Genomic DNA, 27891 nt, shown 5'->3' with positions numbered 1-27891 from the left:
CTCTCTCCATAACACTGACGTGACAGTATACTTGTAAATCTACATTCTAGACGTGGCGAGTTTTTAAGGTTTTAAAAGTTGTCCTAATTGTGTACGCTTTATTTAGGTATATAAACATTAAGAACTTTCAATTTGAACTTAGCAATGCCTACAAATATCTGATTGGTATAAAGAAAAGCAGTTTCCCTAACACACATTTACAGTGTTGATGAAAAGAACCACATTTGTAAGTCCTATTAAAACTTCACAAACTTGCTGCTTGCTGTTGGTTAAATCTAAATGACTTTTGTACAGTGTGAAATGAAATACAATAACAAACTCCGACAAATAGAGATGCACACGTTTTGTTAAACATAAAACAGACACACACACACAAAGTGACCAGACATATACCAAAGGTTAAATAGACAACAGACACACACACAAAGTGACCAGACATATACCAAAGGTTAAATAGACAACACACACACACAAAAAGTGACCAGAGATATACCAAAGGTTAAATAGACAACAGACACACACACAAAGTGACCAGACATATACCAAAGGTTAAATAGACAACAGACACACACACAAAGTGACCAGACATATACCAAAGGTTAAATAGACAACAGACACACACACAAAGTGACCAGACATATATCAAAAGTTAAAAATGTTTTGTAAAATGTTTTACACGTTTCGAATGTTCCTTCAGAGTTGAAGATAGTTTACTTCCTAGTCCAAACCTCCCGCAGGACGACGGGGGATGGGAGCGGGCAGGGTTTGAACCCTCGACCGTCGATAAATCCGAACAACAGTTCAGCGCTCAAACCGCACGACCAGGCAGCCATCCATTAAATAGACAACACACACACACACACAAAAAGTGACCAGAGATATACACAAATAAAATCTCTGCAACTTTTTAAAAATGTTGCCTAAGAAAATACATTTGGCACTAAATTTGGCATAAAATTAAAATAAATAAATATACATGTCTATAAACATTACGACATCACTGATCTGAACTAACATTGACTCAGTCTCAATTAGCTATATCTATATATACAAAATGCAACTTTGGTTTAACACATTTAAAAAAAAATTAAATGACTTAGATGAATGATTGTTTTTACAATGTTTTTGGTTCAAGTTAATCCTATATCAATTGTACATGCTGAAGGTGAAAGCCATGAGATATGTGTTCAACACTAAAGAAATATTTAACCCTCTAATAAGACAATCCATAAATTTACAATCAGAAAACGTTTACCGAGAAAGGATTTATTAGATTGCACACTCGTATCGTAAAGAGAATAGCTCGTCAGCTTTTGAATATATGTTCACATAATCTTATTAAGAGTAGGATTGGGTAACTGAATAAAGTTGAAAAACTTTCTACTTATTAAAATAGATTTAATTCTTGTTTAAATAGTCCATCAAATGTGAGCTGTATATGCCCCATTTGTGTTTTGGATTTTAAAATGGAAAGAATCTAGAACATTTCGTTTTGCCTTTGTTCCATTAAGAAACCATTAATATTGATTGCTATAGTTTACATCATAATCTTCTAGGATTTTTTCGAACAGAACATAATCATTTGCATAATAGATTTCTGTATCATTTAACTTTGAGCGGGTCTCTTCTTCCTGTTCACTTTGTTGCCTCGCTTACCTTTATTGTTGCCCTTGATTGTTTCTCTCGGCTTCTTTTTATTGCCGCCGGTGTTCTTCACATTTGCAACCAAGTTTTGAAGCAAATTGAGGCTGTTTTGAATCATGATGCATTCCCTGTAAGCTTCGTCGGCCACTCCAGTGACCATAAAATCACGCAATGAAAGGCTAGCCTTGACTTTACTCTCGCTACTTCCGGTGTGATTAGATAAAAATTCAAAATAACACATTGCTCGTCTGGTATTTTTCAAGAAATTTTGGTATAAGGTCAATCTTCCTTGAGCTTTGCCGGAAAGATCTTTTACTGTCGCGGTCAAATTTGCAACAACATCTGAGAAGTACGCATTCAGGATAGACAAACGTTGGAAATCTTTGTCACAAGTCTGAGGACAAATTAAGAAGTTTTTATAAAGTAACTTGTTGCTTTCTTAAATCAACTAAAAAAATTAAAATGTTTTCTTTTTGGTTGGGGGGGGGGGGGGGAGTGGATAAGAAACCGCTTTATTTACTCTCTATTGAACTTTAAAACAAGAAAAACAAAACGACAAACTTTGAAGGCTATTAAAACAAATTATTTTATAAGAAAGTATTTTTTCATGGATTTATTTTCTTTCAAATTTAGCAGCTTAAATTTAAAACTTAAAATGTATTATTTCTGTTACAATAAAAATTTCATAAAAATATATTCGTGATAACTCTTGTCATATTCCGTTATTAGACCTGAAATATATCGAGTTCATCTGTTTCAATGAGTCACTATTCAAGAGGCTGTTGTGTGATTAACACAGAGTTATTGATAGACGGTTCAATACAGGAACTAAGACTCTAGACCCTCACATCGTGGGAAAACAAGCCTCTAATTTACCTTTTATACCTCGTTTTATGGAAAAGAATCTCAAAATGTATTTCTAATTAAATTGTAACCTTAAAAAGTATCGAAGTACATTATGGTGGATTCACTTCAACTATTCCAACAGATTAATTAACATCATTCTAAAAGATTCTCACTAGAAGTTTTTGTTTTTAAAAGTCTTAATTAGCTTACCGTCACTCCTTGGGTACGTTTAGTGATCTGCTTGAGCTGAGTTAAACGTTTCGTTTCCCTACAACTTTGGAAGTTTTCTTTGCTGAGATACTCACTCTAAGGAGGAACCAGAAAAACGGAATGTCATTTTTGAAGGATGAGTTTGTCGTGTCCCAAAGGAAAAAACAACATACAAACACACAAACAAACAAAAACTCAGATTCGTTCCTCGAATCGTCCATCCGTGCTTTGTAAACAATTCTGGAAAGAAGGTTTCTAGATTTGTATGGGACGGTACGAGCTGGTGAATGTTCAAACTCTCATTCCATCTGGAGGATGTCTTTTCCTTTGTCTAAGTGTAGAGAAGGCTTTTTGACCTCATCGGAACACGAAACACTTGTAATAAATAGCACTAAAACACTGCTACTGAATCTTAGTGTTTTTTAATATGACTTTGATATTATTATTATGTAACAAGAATGGACGTAACCAGTAAACTACACTATTTTTTTTTTATTTTTTTTTACCTATCCCTTAGTCTGTTGGACCGTTGGGGCACCAGGCAAGATTTGTCGACCGTCTTTCTCCATTCCTCCATTTTTTTTGCCTTGTTCAGAACCTCTCTCAATGGCAGGCCTGTCCATTCTTTAATGTTGTCCTCCCATCGCTTTTTCTGTCTGCCTCTTCTTCTTTTCCCTGGCACTGTTCCCTGAAGAAAGGTCTTTGCGAGCCCCGTAGATCTTGTAATGTGGCCAAAGGTTTTAAGCTTTCGTTTTTTCACAATAGTAAGCAGGTCGTCATGAGCTCCGATTGCTACAGTAACCCTGTCTCTGATTTCTTGGTTTGTGATGCGGTCTTTGAATGTGATGCCTAGGATCCTTCTGTAGCATCTCAATTCCATTGCTAGGATCCTCCTCTCAAGCTCTGCATTCAACGTCCACGACTCGCAAGCATATAAAAATGTGGCCATGACCAGAGAGCGCATCAGTCTAATTTTGGTGCCGAGGGCTAAGCCCTTATCTTTCCATATTATTTTAAGTTTTGAAAGGGCTGCTGTGGACTGTGCTATTCGGGCCAATAATTCGGGTTTTGTTCCCTCATCTGAGACAATAGCTCCGAGGTATTTGAAGCTGTTGACACTAGTTAGCTTTTCACCTCCAATACTGATGCCTCTTTTAAAGCCCTGATGGCTATTGGTCCTAATTTGAGTTTTTTCGGCATTTATTTGCATGCCATATGCTGCGGAAGTCTTGTCAATGCGCATCACCAGGTCAGCTAGTTCTTCTTCTGTCCCTGCTAGGCCGTCAATGTCATCTGCGAAGCGCAAGTTAGTAATTCTTCTTCCTCCAATGCTAACAGTACCTTCATAGCCCTCGATGGCATCTTCCATTATCCTTTCAAGGAAGATATTGGAGAGTGTTGGAGATTGGCCCAAACCCTGGACCCAATCACTCATAATAACCCAAACTACACTATATCACTATATAAAGTAGCACGTACAATAGAAAATACATCACAAAAAGTATATAAAGCCTATAGCATATCTATCTTTTCTTTTCAATTATATTGATTTTGTTATTTCACGAATGTAACAGAAACAGTAAATGTAAAAAAAAAATGGTGTAATTACCCAATCACTTTGCAATTTTTCTCCTAACAGAATACTAATGTTTACACTGATACGAAATTGCTTCTTTAGGGTATGCAACGAATTCTCGCCTCTATTGGGAATTAGTTTTGTCTTGTATGTACGCTGATTCGCACCATTTTTAGAGATAGTTGTTCTTGTGTTGTCAGTCTGTATACCATCTGTACAAGGCCACGCTTGAAGTTTGACTGAAATAAAGTGGAAATAATATCTGATATATATTCTAAGTATATGTTTGAGCAATTCTTTATTTTGGCCTCTTTCAGTCGTAAAACAATTCTGGTTCATCTCGTAGAAATGACCCATAGTGGTCAAATGCAAAGCTAGAGTGTCCTCTCCTGTTTTAAGGTTAGAGCTATAAATAAAGAGATGAAAGCCAGGGCATTAGTTATGATCGGAACGATGTCACCCACACAGTAGTTCCCCCCCCCCCCCACGCACATCACAAGGTCCTCAGAACTCGCAAAGATTTTCCTTTAAGGAACATTACCAGCAAAAAAGAAGAAGAGGCAGACAGACAAAGCGATGGGTGGTGGACGTGTCTGTCATTGAAAGAGATTTTACTCAACGCAAAAGACAGAAAAGAATGAAGAAAGATGGTTGACAAATCATGTGTGGTGCCCCAAAAATTCAACAAACCTAAAGGATAAGTAAAGGTGAAGTTTACAATCTTTCTACTTTGTGCATCTCTATAATGTTATTTCACTTGATTTATAAAAGCAAATAATAAAGTTTGCCATCTAGTCCGAGGATTAAGAAGGAATGCAGTATTTCACGTGGTTACGCAGTCTCAGACGTGACCTACATATTTTGCGACATTCAACGATGACAAAAACTTTGTCTGCCTGTGGCCATTAAAAAAAATATTTTAAATACGTATACCTGTAGAAAGGATGTCTGCAGGCTAGACACCTATATGTTTTATTTAATCAGTATTTTTTTTTCATCCTAATTTCTACTCTGTATGTGCAATCACTTACTCGAATACGATGTCCACAAAGTCACAAGCAGGATTAAACTCACCGGACCCTTACTGGCCATTCTGTTAAAGATTTACAAATGAATGTACAACGTTCCCCAATGGTCAATATTATTTTCTGAATATGTAATTCTCTATTTTTTTCTTATGTCAAGTACCAAACGAAGTAAGGGTTTGAATGCTTGAGACTGTTCCAGCTGTTATTTATACGTGGGATACATCTAAAAATAGAAAACGTTTCTAAATTAAAAGGCCTTAAAGACTACCACTTGCAGGGCTAAAAAATAAAAGTAGCATTTTCGTTAGGGTTAAACTGCAGCATGGGTATCTCCAATATTTCTTTAAAATATATTTAGTAGATGGGGGAGGGGGTTCTTGCGATGCTCAGTTTTTCAGAAAACTATTATTGATACTTGACTATTTAGATCTAATTTGGTGGGATTTATTAGGGTCTACGTTCAGTTGTAGATCACTTTGCAGATCTTTCCCCACACTATTTATAGTCAGTGGGATGGAATAATGAAAGTATTTGTGTGTGTGTGTGTGGGGGGGGAGTTGAGAGGGGCTTTCTTTCGCCCCAACGAAATTTCTTTTGTTTTCTTCCGAAAGTCAGAAATACAAAAGCACAGGGGCTGGGATGGAGGCTACACTCTACTCCTGGACATGATAGGATACGTTTTCCTTGATGGTTTAGTGTAGAGGAACAAAAGACTTGAACCGAGGACGAAGTTCATTGATGCATGTCGCTTTTTGGATTCCCCGGTGTGACAGTGCAAGCAGTGTGGAGGGAGACAACCGTATCACCCCTTTCTATTCACCAAAAGTTTTTTTTCAAAAATACAAAAGAAAAAAAAAATTAATTTAAACAGTATGTTCAAATTATATAGTCAATTAAACTATATAGTCAATTAAACTATATAGTCAATTAAACTCAGTGGCGTAACTAAGGGGGGGGAGGGGGGGGAGAAATTTAAAATCCCCCCGGGCCCCCACCTAGGGGGGGCCCCCAAATGGGTGTCCGAAATTTATTTGTAAATACATAAATTAATATATTTGATTGACAAATAGTGTCAACGGGTGTCTTTTTTTTCAACATTTATGGATTAAAAATTTATCACAAAGACTAAAACTAGATCTAGGTCTATCAGTACGTTGACTTTGTTGACATTTTAAAAATATTTTTTCCCACAGAGATTAAAGTTTTTTTTTAAAGTTAGTTTTACATTTTAAACTTTGTTGCCACGAATAAAACTGCATGATAAACAGCGAATTCCAGGTATCTTGTTACCTTTACTAATAATAGATCTAAATGGCGAGTATTTTATGGCTACACTAATTAACCTTGAAGCAAAATTTACAGAATCGAGTACAACAGATCCAAAAGTTATTCTTAATAATGCAAGAATAGTCCATTATTCGGGTTTGGCGTCTATAATTTCAGAATTAAACTTCACACTCGAGTTATTACCCCTCTATTCATCTTTCATCAATCCAATGGAAACTCTATTTTTATTTCCATCTAATCCTTTTGCTTTCGCACAAAACATAAACAACAAACAATAACGTAATATCATATAATATTAGCACTTCCTTCCTTTTGAAGTTATTATCACATCCTTCCTTTTAAAGTTCTTAAGAGTGATATCTACCATTTGGGGGCCCTATGAAAAACTGATCGCGCGGGGCCTAGTCTGGGTAGGGATGAGCATAATGTCAATATTATTTTTTTTGAATTAGAAAATAGGCCTACTTTCGTCTTTGCAATAAATTTTTATCAAATGAAAGCTCGCAATGCCACTTTTTATTTATTGGCACCCCAAAATGTCAATTTCGTCTATTCTTAAGGAGATTTGAATAAATTTAAAAAAAGTTCAGGACTTTATCATATATTTTGCCTTTTCATGAGATTTCCTGGAGGCCCTGGAAAATCAGGAGGTCACGAAAACCCTGTTATTTTATATACGTTATAATGGTTTAATTTAATAATGTACACTTAGAATTAGCGCGTGTCCTATGAAAGCGCGGGGCCCACTGAGACCGCATAGGCTGCAGTGGCCTAAGGCCGGCCCTGTCTAGTAGGAACTTCAACAATTCGTCCACTTCTGGTTGTCTTGACTGGCACAACAAGTTCTCTAGACGTTGGTCTATAACTGTCTGTTTCGTTTGTTCCAACAGTTTGCAGTTCATTGTCTCCATCGGTATCATAGTACCCAGAGATGTCTTCATCGAAACTCTTATTCAAAAAGCGTTGATTTCTTCTGTATGTTTTTCCGTTTGTCTTTATGATGTAAGATCTGGGTGCTGAATGTTTTTTTATGACAACTGCTTTCTGCCATGTTTGACCTAGACGAACTCTCCGACAGAATAATCTTTAGGTAGTCTTGCTTTTGCATTGTATTTCACTTTGCTTTTCATCTGTCGTTCGTTGAGTAATGTCTCTGCATTTTCAGCTACCGATAGTTTCAATAGTTTGGGATCAGTTGGAATAATTCCCCGAGTCTTCTACTCGTCAGCAGTTGTGATGGTGAATACGGCAGTCCACTTATCGGAGTATTTCTATACTCGAGCATAACGAGATATGGATCTTTCCCACTTTTGTATGCTCTGAATCCTTTTGCTTGCGCACAAAACATAAACAACCAACAATGACGTAGTACCATATAATATTAGGACAGAATCTTCTTCATGCAGTGGAAAATTAAGAATTTTTTGCCTATCTTGAATTCTGGTCAAAGCTCTTGCTCCCAATTAATATAGTTCGGAAGAAACTACAAAAGTCTGGACTGCATATATGGAAAGCTGCTAAAGAAATTAGTACCCTTTCATGCTTTCTGCAAAATGATGAGAAACTGACAAAAACCCAATCCATCAAAAAAGCAAAAGAAGGTAGTGAATACTATGGATTCCCTGTAGTCCCTGTGGGAAGCGTGGTCGAGAGGCTAAGTGCGCTTGAACTTGGCTTGTCTTGGCTACCTAGAAGGGGACTCGAGGTTCGACACCCGACTCGGGCAGAGTTGCGTTTACTAAAGGCAGAACGGAAAACCAACTCCTAGATTGGACCAAAGCTATAGCATGCTATAAGCATGAAAGTAACGCTATATAAAAGCTATAGAAGAAAGAAAAGACTTGATGGGAAGTTGAGTTCTAATGTAGGACTGTCAATAGAACTGCAATTCAAACGTGTTGCGACAGAAGTGCTGGACAGATTTCATATGGAGATGAAGGGCAGATTCCAAAGGCTGGAAAGAAAATTGATACCTTTGGGTTTCTTCTTGAACCAAGACACCTGTTAGATGAAGACCCGCTTATGACAAACTGTGCTACTTTTCCTGTTTGTATGATGTCATTGATGCACGAGCACTTTTCATCAACAAACCAGTAATACAATCACCAATAGACATATTGAGGAAACAGGCTTCATATGGTAATTACGTGTGCTCAAACTTTGCAACCTCCTCCGAATACTGCTAACTCAGGCCACTTCCATTACGTCATGTGAGAGATCATTCTCAAAGCTCAAGTTCATCAAAAGCTATCTCAGGAGCACAATGACACAAGAAAGGCTTATCATGGCTTTAATGTCAGTGAAGTCACAAATACTAGAAAGTATCGATGTAGTTGATGTTATAGATGTCTTTGCTGCACAGAATGCACGACGTGAAGCGATATCAATTGAGATTTGTCACTTGTGCATTATTTAACTAATAAACAAAGCTTTTATTCATTAAAATAGTCTTGATTACTTTTTGTTAAGTTTACTGATATACTGAACCAATTTGATTTGGGGCTTATATATTTTTGCGTACATTATTCCATGTCATATGTCGAATGTCAAAATGCAAGGGGCCCCCAAAGAGGTCAATCCCCCCGGGCCCCCAAATCCCTAGTTACGCCCCTGATTAAACTATATAGTCAATTAAACTATATAGTAAACTTAACATTCGTATTTTGTAATATATAAAAATGAGAAAAAAAAACTCCATGATCGAACCCAAGACATTCGCGTTTTTAGAGCGCCGCTCTATCCACTCAGCTAACTAGCTTTACTACGTTACTAATTTTTCGCATGACTATAAATAAACTGTTGTTTTTTTTTTTGAGTTTTTTTCTCTAGTATAATATTTATAGGATGTAATGGAAACTGAAGAGTTTCACCATAAACTAATTAATGTCAAGGACGCTAGCATGAACTTTAATGTTGTCAACTAAGAAAGAAACAAAATTGAGCTACAAATGGAAGAGCTTAGAAAATATGATTCTGAAGTGCACAAAAAAATGATCCTATAGCTTTAGAAAACATAGTTGATCAACAATTCTTTCTTATTCTGCAATGTTTTGAACATTTTTTTGTTGTTGTTTTTTTTTTGGCTAATATATGAAAATCTCTAAAAAGCCAATTAGCAAGCAATTTTAGGGTTTATAGGTCATAGTTTGAAATCGAAAAAGAACTAAACTTAGAATTGACTGCTGAAGCCTTTCCCATGTTTTGGTGTAGCTGCACCCGGGCTTGCTGCCCTGCCTCATCGAGGCCCCCCTGGATGGAAACGGTCGTGAGAGGGAACGACTAGGCCAGATGGGTAGCACAATAAGGTTCCCGGGGGGAGTGCCAAAGAGGGTGAACTCAAAAACAAACTCTAAGTTTAACCCCGAGTCTCACCTCCCGTCAGTTAGGGTCGCGGGAAGGAGGAACTTGCCGCCCACTTCAGGCCGGTGGAAGGAAGCTCTTGCTTGCTTTTGCTTGCCTTAGAGTTTCAAGTGCGACGCACAACTCTACCAGACAATTTCAGATGGTGTAGCTGCAAGGCAGAAGTTTGGATTTAGATTTCTGCTAAGTGGGTAACCACCCAAGGCTACACGCTGACAGAACATTTCACGCCACTGATCTCAAACTGTATTGTATTGTACAGTTCAAGTCTCTAGACAAGGTTATTGGTTATCTACAAATCTCATTATACTCGATTCATTGAACTTCATGAACTTTTCAGACTACTTTCTCATAAAGAGGTTGATTGAAATCTGGGGGAGTTTTATGCTCTATTTTCTACATGACTGACAGTGTAATTGAAGCTCTGATGACTCTACTAGGAGAGAAGTTACTGAACCGTGCTGATCTGTTCAGGGTACTAGTGTTACCAGGTAGCGGCCAGTAATGTTCCTTGCAAAGAGAGATAACAAATCAAAAGAAACAATAAGGAAGGGAAGTAACCGTGTGTCGCTCAGAGATCCATTCACTTGAAAAGGAAGAACAAGAGCTAAGTGCCCTTTGAACATATTAATAGTAGTCAGTAAGAGCTGGGTACATTTAGACGACAAACAATGAGTAATCTCATGTACATGAGGAAGACTTCTAGTTAAGTCTTGGTCATGTGTTTGTTTACTTTTTTTTTTCAAATGTAAACCATTTCGTCCTGCAAGATGAACAAAAACAGGACCCTACAAATAATTATGATATACTGTTCAAGGGCCTTGCCGTAGTCACTAAATTCCATGCGCGTAACCAAGTATGGATTTCAGTCTCAACCTCCCCGGCAAAAAAAATATAAAAAAAATAAAGCAAAACTACAATCCCCTAATTCTTTAACAATAGCCGGAGGAGGGGGGTTCGAGGTTCAACTAGTCACTAACTCATTAAAGTAACCAGGACAAGGCTGAGGCTCAACTAGTCACTAACTCATTAAAGTAACCAGGACAAGGCTGAGGCTCAACTAGTCACTAGCTCATTAAAGTAACCAGGACAAGGTTGAGGCTCAACTAGTCACTAGCTAATTAAAGTAGCCAGGACAAGGTTGAGGCTCAACTAGTCACTAGCTCATTAAAGTAGCCAGGACAAGGTTGAGGCTCAACTAGTCGCTAGCTCATTAAAGTAACCAGGACAAGGTTGAGGCTCAACTAGTCACTAGCTCATTAAAGTAACCAGGACAAGGTTGAGGCTCAACTAGTCACTAGCTCATTAAAGTAACCAGGACAAGGTTGAGGCTCAACTAGTCACTAGCTAATTAAAGTAGCCAGGACAAGGTTGGGGCTCAACTAGTCACTAGCTAATTAAAGTAACCAGGACAAGGTTGAGGCTCAACTAGTCACTAGCTAATTAAAGTAGCCAGGACAAGGTTGAGGCTCAACTAGTCACTAACTCATTAAAGTAACCAGGACAAGGTTGGGGCTCAACTAGTCACTAGCTCATTAAAGTAACCAGGACAAGGTTGGGGCTCAACTAGTCACTAGCTAATTAAAGTAGCCAGGACAAGGTTGAGGCTCAACTAGTCACTAGCTCATTAAAGTAGCCAGGACAAGGTTGAGGCTCAACTAGTCACTAGCTCATTAAAGTAACCAGGACAAGGTTGGGGCTCAACTAGTCACTAGCTAATTAAAGTAGCCAGGACAAGGTTGAGGCTCAACTAGTCACTAGCTCATTAAAGTAGCCAGGACAAGGTTGAGGCTCAACTAGTCACTAGCTCATTAAAGTAACCAGGACAAGGTTGAGGCTCAACTAGTCACTAGCTCATTAAAGTAGCCAGGACAAGGTTGAGGCTCAACTAGTCACTAGCTCATTAAAGTAACCAGGACAAGGTTGAGGCTCAACTAGTCACTAGCTCATTAAAGTAGCCAGGACAAGGTTGAGGCTCAACTAGTCACTAGCTCATTAAAGTAGCCAGGACAAGGTTGAGGCTCAACTAGTCACTAGCTCATTAAAGTAGCCAGGACAAGGTTGGGGCTCAACTAGTCACTAGCTCATTAAAGTAACCAGGACAAGGTTGAGGCTCAACCCTAACTTAAATATATTTTTTTACAAAGCAGAAATACAATTGCCAAATTCCATGATCGCAGCGATAGGGTTTAGAGTCAAACCAACGCACCGTTGCTAATAAAAGTCGCTGGGCTCCGTAAAAAAGTAAATCTACGAGAATTAAATCTACTAGTCTGAGAAAACTAAAGCAAACTTTTACCAAATTCTATTGTACAAAATCCCCCCGAAATAAAAATAAACGGACTGGCTGTTATGAACATTTATTATGTGGTTAAGGAGGGTATTTTTGTTGTTCATTTATATATATATATATATATATATATATAAAGAAGGGAAAAAGCGACAAAATTACCATCCCCTATTTGACTATCTCCCCTCTACCCCCTTCCCCCTAAAAAAAACACGAAAGTCTACACCCATGACTAAGTTATTATGTGCAGTAGAAATCTTATAAGATCTATTGATGCCTTCAAACGATCTCGTGAGATGTACAAGTACCACATAGGTTTTAAGATATGCACATGACTCTCGTGTATTAGTGACGCAATATTAGTCATCATGGCGAGAAAGTATACTAGAGTCACTAGACTTCAGGAAAAGTACATAAATACATTCAATATAGGAATATGACTATTTCAGTAGAAGCAGCATCTCAACATAGGACAGGAACATTGAAGCTCAAACCCTTTCTGTTGAAATTGTTTAAAATACAATTTTTCTTATTTTTTATTTCCTTTCGAATGGTCCCCCCACTCCCCTATACTTACTTTTCTAGTCCTCGTGCTTTTTTTGAAAGTGCACTTTTAGTGCCAGTATATTTAAAAAACATAACAAGGTTAAAAAGAGAGTTTGTATTGAAACACAAACTCAAGCTCGGCCCCCAAAGTGGTCCACCCAGGCAGTTGGAAAGGCAGGTATCAATATTTTCTGAAAGAACATAAGAATTAAATTCGATTAAAGACAAATGACAGAGAAGAATGGAGAAAGAAGGTTGACAGATCTTGTGTGGACGGACGGACGGACAGACGGACGGACGGACAGACATTTCACACAAAACTAATAGCGTCTTTTCCCCTTTCGGGGGCCTCTAAAAAAGAAAATGTTTTAATTGCACCTTGCTTTGGTACTTTTACTTAAAATGCACGATTTAAAAAAAAAAAGCTGTTTAAACAGCGCAATGTATACAGCTATCCACACAGTACAGAAGGTGGCACTTTCTTCTGCCTATTGACCTCTCTTTTTGGTATTTCTCTTACTTGTAAATGTAAAAAATATTGAAGTGATTAAGTGCGTCAATGGTCAAGAGAAAATATCTGCGCCTTAGATGCGCGTTGCTGAGCCATAAATAAAAGGCTATTGCATTGGGTTCACCATCTTGACGGTATGATCAGAGGGTGCTAAGTTAAAAGGTGACTCTTTTTGTTGTTTTTTTATCTACTCCCCCGAAACCCTTTTTTCTACCCGGAATGTACCATTACTACAATTTGGGCATTTATTGTTGTGCTTGAACTTCTTATGTTTGTTTGTTTGTTTGACATGTTTCGGATGTTCCTTCAGAGAGTTGAAGATAGTTTACTTCCTAGTCCAAACCTCCCGCAGGACGACGGGGGATGGGAGCGGGCAGAGTTTGAACCAGGAACCATCGATAAATCCAAACGACAGTCCAGCACGACAAGGCTTTAAAATTCAACTAACACAATTTGTGTTTGATTAAGAATGCAAAAGATTTTCCTTTTATTATATTGCAAATATAGCTTTGAACCTAATTGGCTTTATGGCAAGTTGACCCGATCAGGAAGAATGCATCTTGCCAAATCAAAAGAACTCTTATCGAAACCTTTTTTTTTAAGAGTACGAGCAGATTTCCCTCACCATTCAACCGGATAGTTTCCAGTGGCTCTAGTAGCTACTAGATAGTGAACAATAGGTTTGTGTTGACTATTCCTGGTAAATAAACAAATTGTCGTGTCTCTCGACCGCAGCAGTGCTGTGTTTATTGACAAGAAAGCCCTATAGTTGACATATCGACATGTTCCTGATTACAGGACAGTGTGACAGTCTCTATTGAAAGAAGCTTAACTTTGACAACAAATTGAGATGACTTGATGTGACATTGAGCAACCCCAGTCTGCTATATTTTTTTGTTACCAATATGATTTCCCACCATTTGAAAAGAAATGCAAAGTAACTTCTAGGGTAAGTAGATCGAGCATTTAGAATGCACCTCACCGTTGGAGGCTTTTCTTGAAAAGAAAAAAGAAAATAAATAAAAATGAATTCGTGTTATCTCCCCCTTCCTTCCGCCTTGTCCCCTTCCCCCTAAGCAAGTTGTTTGGTAAAAACGCCTCGGAGAATTGGTTGGATTATGGTGAAGAAACACCTTTCTTGTGGGGTTCTGGTGAAGAAACACCTTCTTGTGGGATTCTGGTTAAGAAACACCTTCTTGTGGGGTTCTGGTTAAGAAACACCTTTCTTGTGGGGTTCTGGTTAAGAAACACCTTCTTGTGAGGTTCTGATTAAGAAACACCTTCTTGTGGAGTTCTGGTTAAGAAACACCTTCTTGTGGAGTTCTGGTTAAGAAACACTTTCTGGTTAAGAAACACCTTCTTGTGGAGTTCTGGTTAAGAAACACCTTCTTGTGAGGTTCTGATTAAGAAACACCTTCTTGTGAGGTTCTGGTTAAGAAACACTTTCTGGTTAAGAAACACCTTCTTGTGGAGTTCTGGTTAAGAAACACCTTCTTGTGGAGTTCTGGTTAAGAAACACCTTCTTGTGAGGTTCTGGTTAAGAAACACCTTCTTGTGGGGTTCTGATTAAGAAACACCTTCTTGTGGAGTTCTGATTGAGAAACACCTTCTTGTGAGGTTCTGATTAAGAAACACCTTCTTGTGAGGTTCTGATTAAGAAACACTTTCTGGTTAAGAAACACCTTCTTGTGGAGTTCTGGTTAAGAAACACCTTCTTGTGAGGTTCTGATTAAGAAACACCTTCTTGTAGAGTTCTGGTTAAGAAACACCTTCTTGTGAGGTTCTGATTAAGAAACACCTTCTTGTGTAGTTCTGATTAAGAAACACCTTCTTGTGAGAATCTGATTAAGAAACACCTTCTTGTGAGGTTCTGATTAAGAAACACCTTCTTGTGGAGTTCTGATTAAGAAACACCTTCTTGTGAGGTTCTGATTAAGAAACACCTTCTTGTGGAGTTCTGGTTAAGAAACACCTTCTTGTGGAGTTCTGGTTAAGAAACACCTCAACAGACCTACTCAACAAGTGTACAGAAGAATTAATCCTGGGGGCATATCTTTATTTTTTTTTCCTTCTTAAGTACAGTATGCGACCTATTTCCCCAGTAGCCTAGGTTTCTGCCAGAAGTCGTGAGTGTAACAAGAAACTTAATTTCTGGGTTTTCCTAAGACATCGATAAAAACGGTCATTGGTAAATTTCAATGTAATGTTATCATTAACCAAATCGTCCCACATTTCAAGGCAACATTCAATACATTTCGTCCAGAGTTCAAAGTTCATTGCATTGCTAGAGCTCTGGTTTGTAAAATGACGTAAGTCGAATATTTCTGTGTTGTGCCAACAGGTGCATAATAGTTGACACACAGAGATAAGGAATTGTTTTAAAAGTGTCGTGGAGAGTGATTCGTCGTTTCATTTATGCTTGAATCTATCATCAACTACAGACCCTAAGGCCTAAGCTCTATTTCATTATAAAAAAAAATGAACGCATTATATTTATGTCCAAATGGTTAAAAATGGGATACAATTTGATTTAGGGAGATTAGCTTAGAAAATATTTATTATAAATAATACATATATACATAATACCTCTGGCGGATGCAGGGGAGGGGCGGTAGGGGCGATCGCCCCCCCCCCCACTCGGCCGACCCCCCCCCCCTTAGGGGGGGGGGGCGGATGGATTTTAGTATAGAATTCACACAATTTGTATACGAATTTATTACTTATGTTAATAATATATACTAATTATTTATATTTCAACCTATTTTTAGATTATTTCGCCCCCCCACCCTTTTCTAGTATGTTGGCCGATTTGGTGGGGTCGGGAGGGGGCGATGGTATCAATCCCGCCCCCCCCCCCTTTCGAGTGGGGGGGCTGTCCAATTTATTTGTAGAAATCACAGCTTCCTAACAGAATCAATTAAATATCTATGTCATTATAACTTGTTATTGATATTTTAACCGATCTTTATATGATGTCGTTTAAAGTAGATCTCTATGTACAAGTTGTTTAAAGTAGATCTCTATGTACAAGTTGTTTTAGTTGTATTAAGTTTATATTTTATATATACTTATATATTATGGTGACGTTTCTCAAAATAATATATTAATTTATATCTAAAAGTAATGACTTTTTAATGCAGCATTATATGCATTAAAGCGAAGTAAAGTGAAGTAGTGTATTACATTTAGCTTATTCTAAGTGCTCGCAGCTCTCATAACGACATCTCAAAGTTGTCACCTCTGTGCAAGACCACCTGCCTTCCATTCATAGTACATAATACACTTTCTATTACTGTTTTGTACGCGTTGCTACAGATAATACTGATATGAGTTTTAAAGTTGTACTCTTCCAGATTAGATTTGAACCAAGCAATATTAAAACTTGAGAACATGAAACTAAGAGTAGGGGCAGGACAACTCTGTTCCATTCAAGAATTAACCAACTCAGTTTCAGTGTGCACATTTTTTTAATTGGAGTCTCACATAGCAATAAAATCATTATATACATAAGCAAAAATATATAGTGAGAATAATAATACATTTGATTCACTCACTGTGTTATCTGGCTAATATAGCCAGCTAAGTGTAATTCATTTGATTCACTCACTGAGTGATAACCGGCTAATATAGCCTGACTTGTTAAATGAGTTAAACTCATTGACATGGTTCTATTCATTTTCAGATTCCATTGTACATAAAAACATGAATTTGTTTAAATTCGAGACAACAAAAAATCAGTTCAGAAAACATAAACCAAATAATGAAATAAAAGACATTTACAGCAATGCATCACAATTGTTTAGCACCTTTAGGAGCTAACTTAAATCTGCTAGAAATTGTTAGAGATGCAATCTCTAGCTGTTTAACAATTAACTTGTCAGCATACATAGTAGTATGTGTGTGTGTGAGTGTGTGTGTGTCTGTGTGTGTGAGTGTGAGTGTGTGTGTGTGTGTGTGAGTGTGTTTGTGTGCGCGTGCCCGTGTGTGTGTGTGTCAAAATATATAAAAAATTTTATGTGGAATGTTGGAGCTTCAATAGTTTGTTTGGCTGGTGTAAATATCACAGTAAAAAATGTTTAGTGGCCATTTGTTTGATATAACAATACTGTTTAAAAATGGTAACAATGAATCATTTTAAAAAAGTGGCAAATTTTTCAACAAAATTCATAATAAGGACATTTAATAAACAATATAATTAAATACTATAAATTAAAACAATGATATAATTTATATATGACATTTCTGAATCAATGTTTACACGGTGAATAAAGTAATTGTTTATAATTTTGTTATAAGTTTGTGTTTAACAAATATGTATAAGCTTTATTCTGAGCAAACTTTATGACTCGAAGTAAAATTTAAAAGTATCGAAAAATTCTTCCTAATGAATGAATGAACTACAGATGCAATATTTTTGGCACGGATACCATTCATGCAAAGATATCTTGAGACAGGGTTAGTCTTATCACGTGAACATCATTGAAAGCAATAAAACAAAACATTATGAAATAAATATATACAGACTCAACCTATCAAAGTGTAGACTACAAAACCTTGGCCAACCACACTTCAACCCTCACGCCTTCTTACATCATTTACAATTTGTAACAACCCCCTTTTTTCAATGTTCCCAATAATCCCTTTACGCGGTTGTAAGGATTTAAATAGCAAGAAACGAACACTACCCTTAAGGCGATACAGTTTATCCTTTACATAGTAACACTTGGAAAAGACAAACTGTTATACGGTTAACAAATGTTTTAGTCTAAAGTAGTCCATAAATATTCATTACAGTACAAAGTGAAATAAATTCAAATACAATTTATATAAAACTTCCTAGTGAAAAAGAATAAAAAGGAGTCATTCGAATTTGATAATTAACAAACTAGTTAGTCCCCTTGTCTGTAAACTTGTCCTGAAAGGGTTTCTTTTGTATATCTATCATAACATTTCATACATTAAAAGAAGAAAACAATCTTAAATGTATATTCCTAAAGTTGTGATATGCTCTTCTCTGATAGTGTTCATCACACTGTGATATCGTGGCTGTTTATTTCATGTTCAGTATATCTGTAAGTCATCAGCAAAAGGATACAAGATTTAAGTGACATTAAGTGAAAGTTCATCGTTTCTCATTGTACTTATTTATAGTATTATTATTTTGTTTGTACAATACTATTTTTTATTCTTAAGATTTTCACAGTTTAGTTGGCTTGGTGTTTGAACCTAAGGCCGACACAACTATTTATATTGTTAGTAATCTTTTTAATTTGAAAAAAACAATGCTTTTTTTTTTTTTAAAAAAAAAGCTTATTTTAAATATAATTGTATTAATTTTTTTTTAATCAGTCCTGTAATTAATTTATAATAGACCAAAAGTTTTATATTTTGTTACGAATGAACAGTGACAGGTAGAGGTCACTATGTGTGACCCCGGCAAGATGACACAGCACCGAGTGTTATCTGGAATCTATGCATGTAAACAAAGACAGGATGGGACGTGCCTCACGTGTTGTTCCAGAGGACGAACAGATTTACGAAGGGGGGCATTGTGACAAATGAACAGTGACAAATAGAGGTCACTACGTGTGACCTCGGCGAGATGACACTGCAGCAGGCATCCTCTGGAATCGACATGTATAAACAACAACAGGATGTGATGTTTCCTCCCATGTTGTTCCAGAGGGTACTAGCAGTGTTTTTGCAACAATAGACAAGCGATTAGGGACTCTTTATAAACCAGAGATGTTCATGTGAAAAGAGTCAGTACAGTCGTCGATACTGTTCTCTACTGTGCGAGACAGTAGAAGAGAGTGGACTTGAGCCGTTACAGTCGATACAGTCGATGTAAGACGTATACGCTACATGTTACAGTGACGAATTGTTATAGTTATAATTCAATAAAGTTATTTAAAGCTGAAAGTTGAGTCGTCAAGTTCTTTGCAGTGTTTCTTTTATTTGTGTGCCTAGTACATTTAGCCAGAAAATCAGAAATACGTAACAATTGGTGTCAGAAGTGGGATGTTTTCTGGCTGAAATGTCTTCGAGGAAACTACTTAACCAGCTGTTGGTCAAAGAATTAAGGCAAGAACTTCGTGAGAGAGGTCTGCAGCTCAATGGTAACAAAGAAACACTAACAGAACGCCTAAGACAGGCCCTTATTGAGGAAGATCAAGATCCAGATGAATACATATTTGAATTAAACCCAGATATGACAGAGATCCTGAGTAACATGCAGGGCCAGATGGACTTAATGAAGGAGAGCCTCAAGAAAATAAACGCCATGAATGAAAAAGTAAATGAACAGATGAGCTCTATGAACGAGAAGATTGACCAGAGAGTCAACACTGTGGAAAAAGAAATGGAAGAGATAAGGACTCATGTCCAAGAACAACTGAGTAAGGAACGGGGTACTAGAACAAAAACATTAGTGCCCGAAATCTCTGGGAAGATAAAGCCGCCTGTGTTTGATGGATCCATCTCATGGACTGTTTACAAAAGACAGTTTGAGGCAGCGGCCAAGGTTAATAACTGGAACACTGAAGAAGAGAAAGCGACTGCTCTGGTGTTAGCTTTAAGAGGGAAGGCAGCAGAACTGCTTCAGTCAATAACAAATCAACAAGATTACGCTGCCATTGTTAAGGCTATGGAGCTCCGTTACGGAGACGAACATTTACAAGAAGTTTATAGAGTTCAGTTGAAAACCCGACAACAACGCTCCGGTGAAACCTTGCAAGAGCTAGAGGCGGACATAGAACGTCTTGCTCATTTGGCATATCCAACAGCAGCACAAGACTTTCTGGACGTCATTATCACTGATGCATTCATTGATGCTATTCGAGATCCAGAACTGAAGAAGGCAATAAGAATCAGTGGTAAGCGCAAATCCAGCGAAGCTCTGGTCTACGCCCTCTCCTATGAAGCCGCCAAAGACGCCTCTAAGAATATCCATCATGGGCGTATGCTGGAAGTCCAAGAAGAAGATCTTACACAACTTCTCAGAAGGGTAACTGAAGTGCTAGAAGAACGCAGACCAAATAAGAAGCAAGAAGGACAGAATAGAACCAGTGTACGTTGTTGGAATTGTGGAGAACCTGGCCATCTACAAAGGAACTGCACGAGAAGATTTCCCCGACAAACAGAGTATCAGCACAGACCGGAGACAGATGCAAGGTCAGGTGCTCATGTCTACCAGGGAAACTAACTTTCGCCGGTTTTATGGGGCAAAAATCGGCGATCAAGAACATGACAGCCCCTGCAACTATAATTCCAGTCGCTGTGTTAGGGAAGAATAAAAGTCTGTACATCAATGGTAGAATTGGATCTCGAAATTACCGTTTTCTTCTAGATACTGGTGCCTCACGTTCAGTCATTCGTCCAGACATTGTCAAAAAGAACGAAATCAAGAGAGTGAACTCTTACTCCTTGAAGACGGCCAGTGGAGAGATGATGCCTATACATGGACTGACAAATATAAACTTTGAGCTCGGGCATCAGTCATTTATACATGAATTTCTGATCGCTAACATTACGGATGACTGTATTATTGGGCTCGATTTTATGCAGAAATGTGAATTCTCTCTGAACATCGGAGGTGGTACTTTGAAATGTGGTGATGTTGAGATTCCCTTGCTCGGGGATGAAGATGAAGAGAATGGTCAAATAAGAAGAATCCTTTTAACAGAAGATACAAGTTTGCCAGCTCAGTCTGAAGCAATTATCTGGGGAAAGTTAGAGCATGGTCAAACTGCAACGATGACGGCGATAGTGGAAGGCATTGAAAATGACAACAGCGGAATGGCAGTAGGAAAAACATTGGTCCTTGTCGGAAAAGATCAAAAGGTGCCCGTCAGAATCATGAACCTCGGCCTACAGGAGAGACATCTAGAGAAAGACAGCCCCATCGCAATATGTAATACTCTTGACCTGATAAGAAACTGTAATAATGATATCACGATCGTTAATTCCACCAAACCTTTCAATCCACAAATTACCAAGCTCCTGACAGAAATGAAAGTGAATTTATCAGATGAGCAGTTCAGCAAAGCGGAACAGTTGATCATTGAGTTTGAAGATATTCTGCCATCTGATGAAACAGACTGCGGACGGACAAACATGGTACAACATCGAATAGACACTGGAAACACCAGACCGATTCGACAGCCACCACGTCGCTTGCCGCTAGCAAAGCAACAAGAAGCTATGGACATGATAGAGGGCATGACGCAGCAAGGAATCATTGAGCCCTCAAATAGTCCTTGGTGTTCGCCTATTGTCTTAGTAAAGAAGAAGGATGGATCTATGCGATTTTGTGTAGATTACAGAGCTCTGAATGAAGTCACACATAAAGATAGTTATCCACTTCCTAGAATCGACGATACTTTGGACACGCTTGCAGGGTTCCAGGTATTTTCTACTCTCGACCTAAAGAGTGGGTATTGGCAAGTTGAAATGCATCCCAATGATAGAGAGAAAACCGCCTTCTCTGCTGGCAATGGCCTATGGCAATTTACTGTGATGCCATTCGGTCTCTGCAACGCACCAGCCACCTTTGAACGATTGATGGAGAGGGTTTTACGAGGACTTCATTGGACTACATGCCTTGTTTACCTTGATGACATTATTGTCATTGGCAAAACGTTTGAAGAGCACCTTGCAAATCTGAAGGAAGTATTTCAACGGATAAGAAGTGCGGGAATGAGACTCAGCCCAAAGAAGTGTTCCTTATTCAGGAAAAACGTTAAGTACCTTGGTCACATTGTGTCAAATGACGGAGTCAGCACTGACCCTGACAAAGTTGAGGCAGTGAAACGATGGCCTACACCAAGTAATATCCATGAGCTGAGAAGTTTCTTGGGACTCTGTACATACTACCGACGTTTCGTGCCAAATTTCTCAAACATCTGTAAGGTCCTTCATCAACTGACAGAGCAAAAGAGGCCATTTATTTGGACATCTGAATGTCAAGAAGCTTTCGAGAGGCTGAAAAACACACTATCCTCATCACCAGTATTGGCCTACCCCATTCCAGGGAAGACATTCATACTCGACACAGATGCAAGCAACACTGGAATATGCGCAGTCTTGTCCCAAAAGGTGGATGAAACTGAACGAGTCAACGCATACTTCAGTCGAAGCCTATCGAGAGCTGAAAGGAACTACTGTGTGACGAGACGTGAATTGCTGGCTGCTGTGGATGCAATAAAACATTTCCACAAGTACCTATACGGGCAGAAATTTATCTTAAGGTCAGATCACGCAGCTCTGCAATGGTTGCTTTCGTTTAAGAGCCCTGAAGGTCAGGTTGCAAGGTGGATCGAACGTCTTCAAACCTATGAATTTGAAACTAAGCATCGAAAAGGGCAAATTCACCAAAATGCTGATGCACTGTCTCGACGACCTTGCAAAGCAGAATGTAAGCACTGCAAGAGGGCTGAAGAAAAGGAGGTAGCTGTCAATTGTCTTCGGCTCGGAGTAGATGTTTCCGGACCCTGGTGTGATAAAAGGATTCGAGAGGACCAAATGCAAGATGAAGATCTGGCTCCCATTCTTCTATGGAAAGAAGATGGACAACGGCCAGATTGGAAAGACATCTCTGAGAAGGGGGTAGCCACCAAGGCGTACTGGGCTCAGTGGGACTCGCTGACGTTAGTCAATGGTGTCATCAAAAGAGTTTGGGAATCTGCTGATGGAACATCCAATCGCCTTCAGCTGATGTTACCGAAGGTGAGAGTTGCTGAAGTACTGAAAGAGATGCATAATGGCGCTAGCGGATCTCATCTTGGTGTCAATAAGACTCTGGAAAAGGTTCGTCAGCGGTTCTACTGGTTCAGATATAGAGAGGATGTAGAGGAATGGTGTCGAAGGTGCGACATATGTGCGGCAGCAAAAGGCCCTCGACGCAAAACTAGGGGTCTTTTGCAACAGTATAATGTTGGTGTTCCATTCGAGAGGATCGCAATAGATGTAGCAGGCCCATTTCCTGAAACCAAGAAAGGAAACAAATACATCTTGGTAGTCATGGACTATTTCAGCAAATGGCCAGAAGCTAATGCCATACCAAATCAAGAAGCTATCACAGTGGCCGAAACACTCGTGGATAACTGGATCAGTCGCTTTGGTGTACCTAATGAGTTGCACTCTGACCAGGGCAGGAACTTCGAGTCCAAAGTTTTCCAGGAGATGTGCAAGACACTTGGCATCGAAAAGACTCACACGACAGCTCTCCATCCGCAATCTGATGGGATGGTGGAGCGATTCAACAGAACCCTAGAACAACATCTGTCTAAGGTTACTGATGACCGACAAGACGACTGGGACAGCCATATCCCCATGTTCCTCATGTCATACAGAGGATCCGTTCATAGCACCACAGGATATACCCCAGCGAAGATGTTATTTGGTCGTGAGCTTCGTCTACCATGTGACCTGTTATTTGGGATTCCGAGAGATACGCCAGTGTCTTCAACTGAATATGTCACCAATCTCCGAAGACGATTGGAGAATGCTCATGTATTGGCCCGCAGAAACATCAAGACCAACAGTGACCTGATGAAAACGAGGTATGACAAACGGGCCAATACGTCGGGGTTCCATGAGAATGATCTAGTGTGGCTCTATAACCCACAGAGACGAAAAGGCAGATCCCCGAAACTCCAAAGAGACTGGGAAGGTCCATACCGTGTCGTAAAAAGAATAAACGACGTGGTCTACCGGATACAGAAAAGTCCACGGTCCAAGCTGAAGGTTGTCCACGTTGACCGACTCCATCAGTACCGTGGTGAAATAGAATCTGTTCGGGACGAACAGATCTAAGAAGGGGGCAGTGTTACGAATGAACAGTGACAGGTAGAGGTCACTATGTGTGACCCCGGCAAGATGACACAGCACCGAGTGTTATCTGGAATCTATGCATGTAAACAAAGACAGGATGGGACGTGCCTCACGTGTTGTTCCAGAGGACGAACAGATTTACGAAGGGGGGCATTGTGACAAATGAACAGTGACAAATAGAGGTCACTACGTGTGACCTCGGCGAGATGACACTGCAGCAGGCATCCTCTGGAATCGACATGTATAAACAACAACAGGATGTGATGTTTCCTCCCATGTTGTTCCAGAGGGTACTAGCAGTGTTTTTGCAACAATAGACAAGCGATTAGGGACTCTTTATAAACCAGAGATGTTCATGTGAAAAGAGTCAGTACAGTCGTCGATACTGTTCTCTACTGTGCGAGACAGTAGAAGAGAGTGGACTTGAGCCGTTACAGTCGATACAGTCGATGTAAGACGTATACGCTACATGTTACAGTGACGAATTGTTATAGTTATAATTCAATAAAGTTATTTAAAGCTGAAAGTTGAGTCGTCAAGTTCTTTGCAGTGTTTCTTTTATTTGTGTGCCTAGTACATTTAGCCAGAAAATCAGAAATACGTAACAATTTGTACACTTGTGGATATTTTTACCAATTGTTTTTTTTATCGCAATTTCATGCTTTTAGCTTGCTCAATGCGCTATGGTCCAGTCACTTGTGTTCAAATCACTCAGTTGACTAGGAAATGTTATACCCTTTTTCTTACACTATTTTATATTCATGATTTAAAAGAGGGACTACTTTAGATAATTTTCTTAAAAACATAGACTTAACAACAAGTGACCCCTAAATGACCCCATTATATAACTTCCGTAACGATCTCCTATTTTTCTCTAGCATAAATGTCATAAGGTTAAACTGTCACTTACCTATAGATAGTTGACCAGCATGGAAATTAGAGGCGACATTTGTTCTTTAAATTGTCTAACAATCAGCAGCTCCACCATGTTGGTGCCCTTGCGGTCTGTGGGGATGTCTGCTTCTTGCAGTTCAGCCTCTAATGAATCATGCAGCTCCGAGTCTGCCAATGAAAGTGCCAGGTCCAGAGCCCACTCCTCGCTGGAAAGCCTCTCCTTCACGGCGGTGCGGAGATTGGACAATATGGTCTTGACATTCTCTGCCTCTGTGATCAGGGCGTTGAACTGGATCTGGTTCAAAACTTTGGTGTGGACGAGCATGTCGGCAGCACTGAGAAGTAAGGTCATGTTGTGGACGGTTCTTTGCAGAAGTCGAGACATCGTCTGTGGGTTACAAACAATGTCATCAATTTATTAACTCTGATATCTTTAGATGCTTTATAAAAGAATCTCTGACCTTTTCAATCAGAACAAAATAGAAAACGGGTCAAAAACTTTTGTTGCCTGTAAAATGTTGCAAAAAATATGAACATTTCAACCTGTTTACGCGACAATATAACAGAAACAAATTACAATTTGACCAAATATATTTCAAATTGTTGGCCTCTTTCAGTTGTAACGACTTTAGTTCATCTCGTTTAATACTTTTTTCAAATGACCGTATAGCCCTACTTTGGAGAGACACTCCTGTTCACATATATTCCAAATACTAATTTATTAATAGTCCAGAGATATGCCCCTTTTAAGCAGTGGGGTAGTTTGCCATAGAGTTGTATTTATAGTACCTTAAACGTAAAAATGAGCTTGTCCCAATACCAATCCACTTCTTTGCACTAGGTCAAACGTTGTTTATTTGAGACTGTAATTATGACATTATATATTCTAGCTCAGTTGAACTTACGTTGTCCATGGACATATTCAAATGTTGAGCCATACTTGGTAAAGTTGGAATAGTTTCAGACTCTAAATAATCCAGTTCTGAAGCTGTTAAAACTCTACGCTGTAACAAGAAAAATACATTTCTAAATGTTTTCGTTTGTATTTATTTACTAAAATATTTGAAGTCATGCTTTATGTAAACGAGTCATTCAGGATTCGGATCTTTCAATTTCAAAGTAGAATACTAATATTCATTTTACTTAGAATACTGCTTTCGGCAATCACAACTACAAAGTGAGAATATTGTAAATTACATACTATAACTAGCTTTTATAATATAAATATAAAGTGTTTTAAAAGTTCAACTGTCCAAGCTTGTTATCAATAGGATTCAGCATTTCCGTAAGTAAAAAAAAAAGCCCGAATCTCCTCCATGATACTGACCACGGACAGGGTTCGGACTCTTCACCATCAAGACGGTAGTCCCTTATTACTTTTCACAGAGCTAGGCGATTCAGTTGAAAACTTTCTTGTAAATGTAATGCCACGGAAACTGTTACATGTAACTAAACACATCCTATCAGCTGACTTAGAGAAAGTACTTTCCTGTTGTATAATGCTTTAAACTACCATTGATAGTGATTGATTGAAAAACAAAGTGAGTTTAAAAGTCTTAAGAACAGTTTATAGGGAGTAGACAATGAACAAAATCAATCACTCAGGTATATTCAAAGTCAATGTCCTCTGCAAATTTTGCCCCAAACACATCGACGTCATTGTCCAGAAAATATCCATATTCAAGAAGTTATTGTGACAGCTATCTTGGACCTTCATGGACCTTTCTTTCATGGACCTTTATTTTAAAAACTTTTTTGTACTGACCTAGCGCACACACACAAAAAAAATATGTACAAACTAGAAAAAAAGGTCGTACAATTAGTTGAGTGTAGGCCTGACATGTGGACATCAGGGATTGACCTTCTCTTATGGCACTTCGAACCTGATCTCTCAGCAAGTTCTCTTGACTTGTTGGGAAAGCTGCAATCATTGCCACTGTCAATATGGCGAAGTAAGCAAACACATCTGCCAAATAAAAAAAACATTTTCTTTGTAACAAAGTTGACCTGACAACTTCACAAAATAAAAGTTCAAATCTGTATCTTTAGGAATGTTCGTGTTTTGAGACAATGTCTTGTCACGAGTTCCTTTTTTCAAGTATTCATTTGAATATTCAACAGATCGCATGCTCATCAGATAGATAGGCTTATAGCTTTCGAAATCATTTTATAAACTTTAAATGGATTTTCATGACTTCGTGTGACGCTTGTGAAACCATCGTTAATAAAACTTTATCAAAGAAAATTAAAACAATAATAATAGAATAAACCTTTGTTAATTAAGTTCCGGGTGACATTTAAATAATTATTATAGTAATAGAATATATTTTCATCAGTTGAACTTTTTAGGTTGCAGGAATTTCCTTAAAGTTTGTTTATTTGAGATAACTTTACAAGAAATATTTCAAATAATAGAAGGTGACTATATAACTAGCGAGTGTTTCTTGTCTATTTTTCATCGGCTCATGTGGACTGATGCAGCAGACATGACGGTCTACAATTCAAACGTTGTCAATTTGTTGACTTAAGATTGTTGTAGTTAACTGAAGTTACAATCGATATAAAATTTGGAACTTTGTCTTTGTAACGAAACAAAACATTAACTGTTTAGAAATCTGCTTATGGTTTGACAAAACATTCTTAAGCTTCACTCATCACGCTAACCTCTTGTGTACATTTTAAAACGATTCTGTTCCACTATCTCTGATCTCTTAACAAGTCAATCGAAAGTTGTTTGAACTCGAATGATTTCCATTTTCATTAGCCTCTCAGCTTATATAACAAGCAGTCCAGTTGTGGGTGACCCACTTGTCGCTGGAGGGAAAAAATACTTTTTTTCAGGGGACATTCCCTGCTTTCTATATTT

The 27891-nt window shown here is 38.3% G+C and overlaps 1 protein-coding gene across 1 annotated transcript; it reads right to left on the bottom strand.

The window, feature by feature from the left end:
* Nucleotides 1-17675: 17675 nt before the first annotated feature.
* On the bottom strand, nt 17676-26956 carry LOC129924306 (uncharacterized). Its single transcript, XM_056018565.1, has 4 exons — nt 26909-26956; nt 25931-26029; nt 25042-25413; nt 17676-18368 (listed from the first exon to the last, which is right to left on the bottom strand). Exons 1-3 carry the CDS (start codon nt 26954-26956, stop codon nt 25042-25044), a joined length of 519 nt encoding a protein of 172 aa, XP_055874540.1. The 3' UTR covers nt 17676-18368.
* Nucleotides 26957-27891: the final 935 nt, after the last annotated feature.

Source organism: Biomphalaria glabrata, chromosome 1 (genome assembly GCF_947242115.1).
Source record: "Biomphalaria glabrata chromosome 1, xgBioGlab47.1, whole genome shotgun sequence".
NCBI lineage: Eukaryota > Metazoa > Mollusca > Gastropoda > Planorbidae > Biomphalaria > Biomphalaria glabrata.
This window is presented reverse-complemented; position numbering and strand designations above follow the sequence as displayed.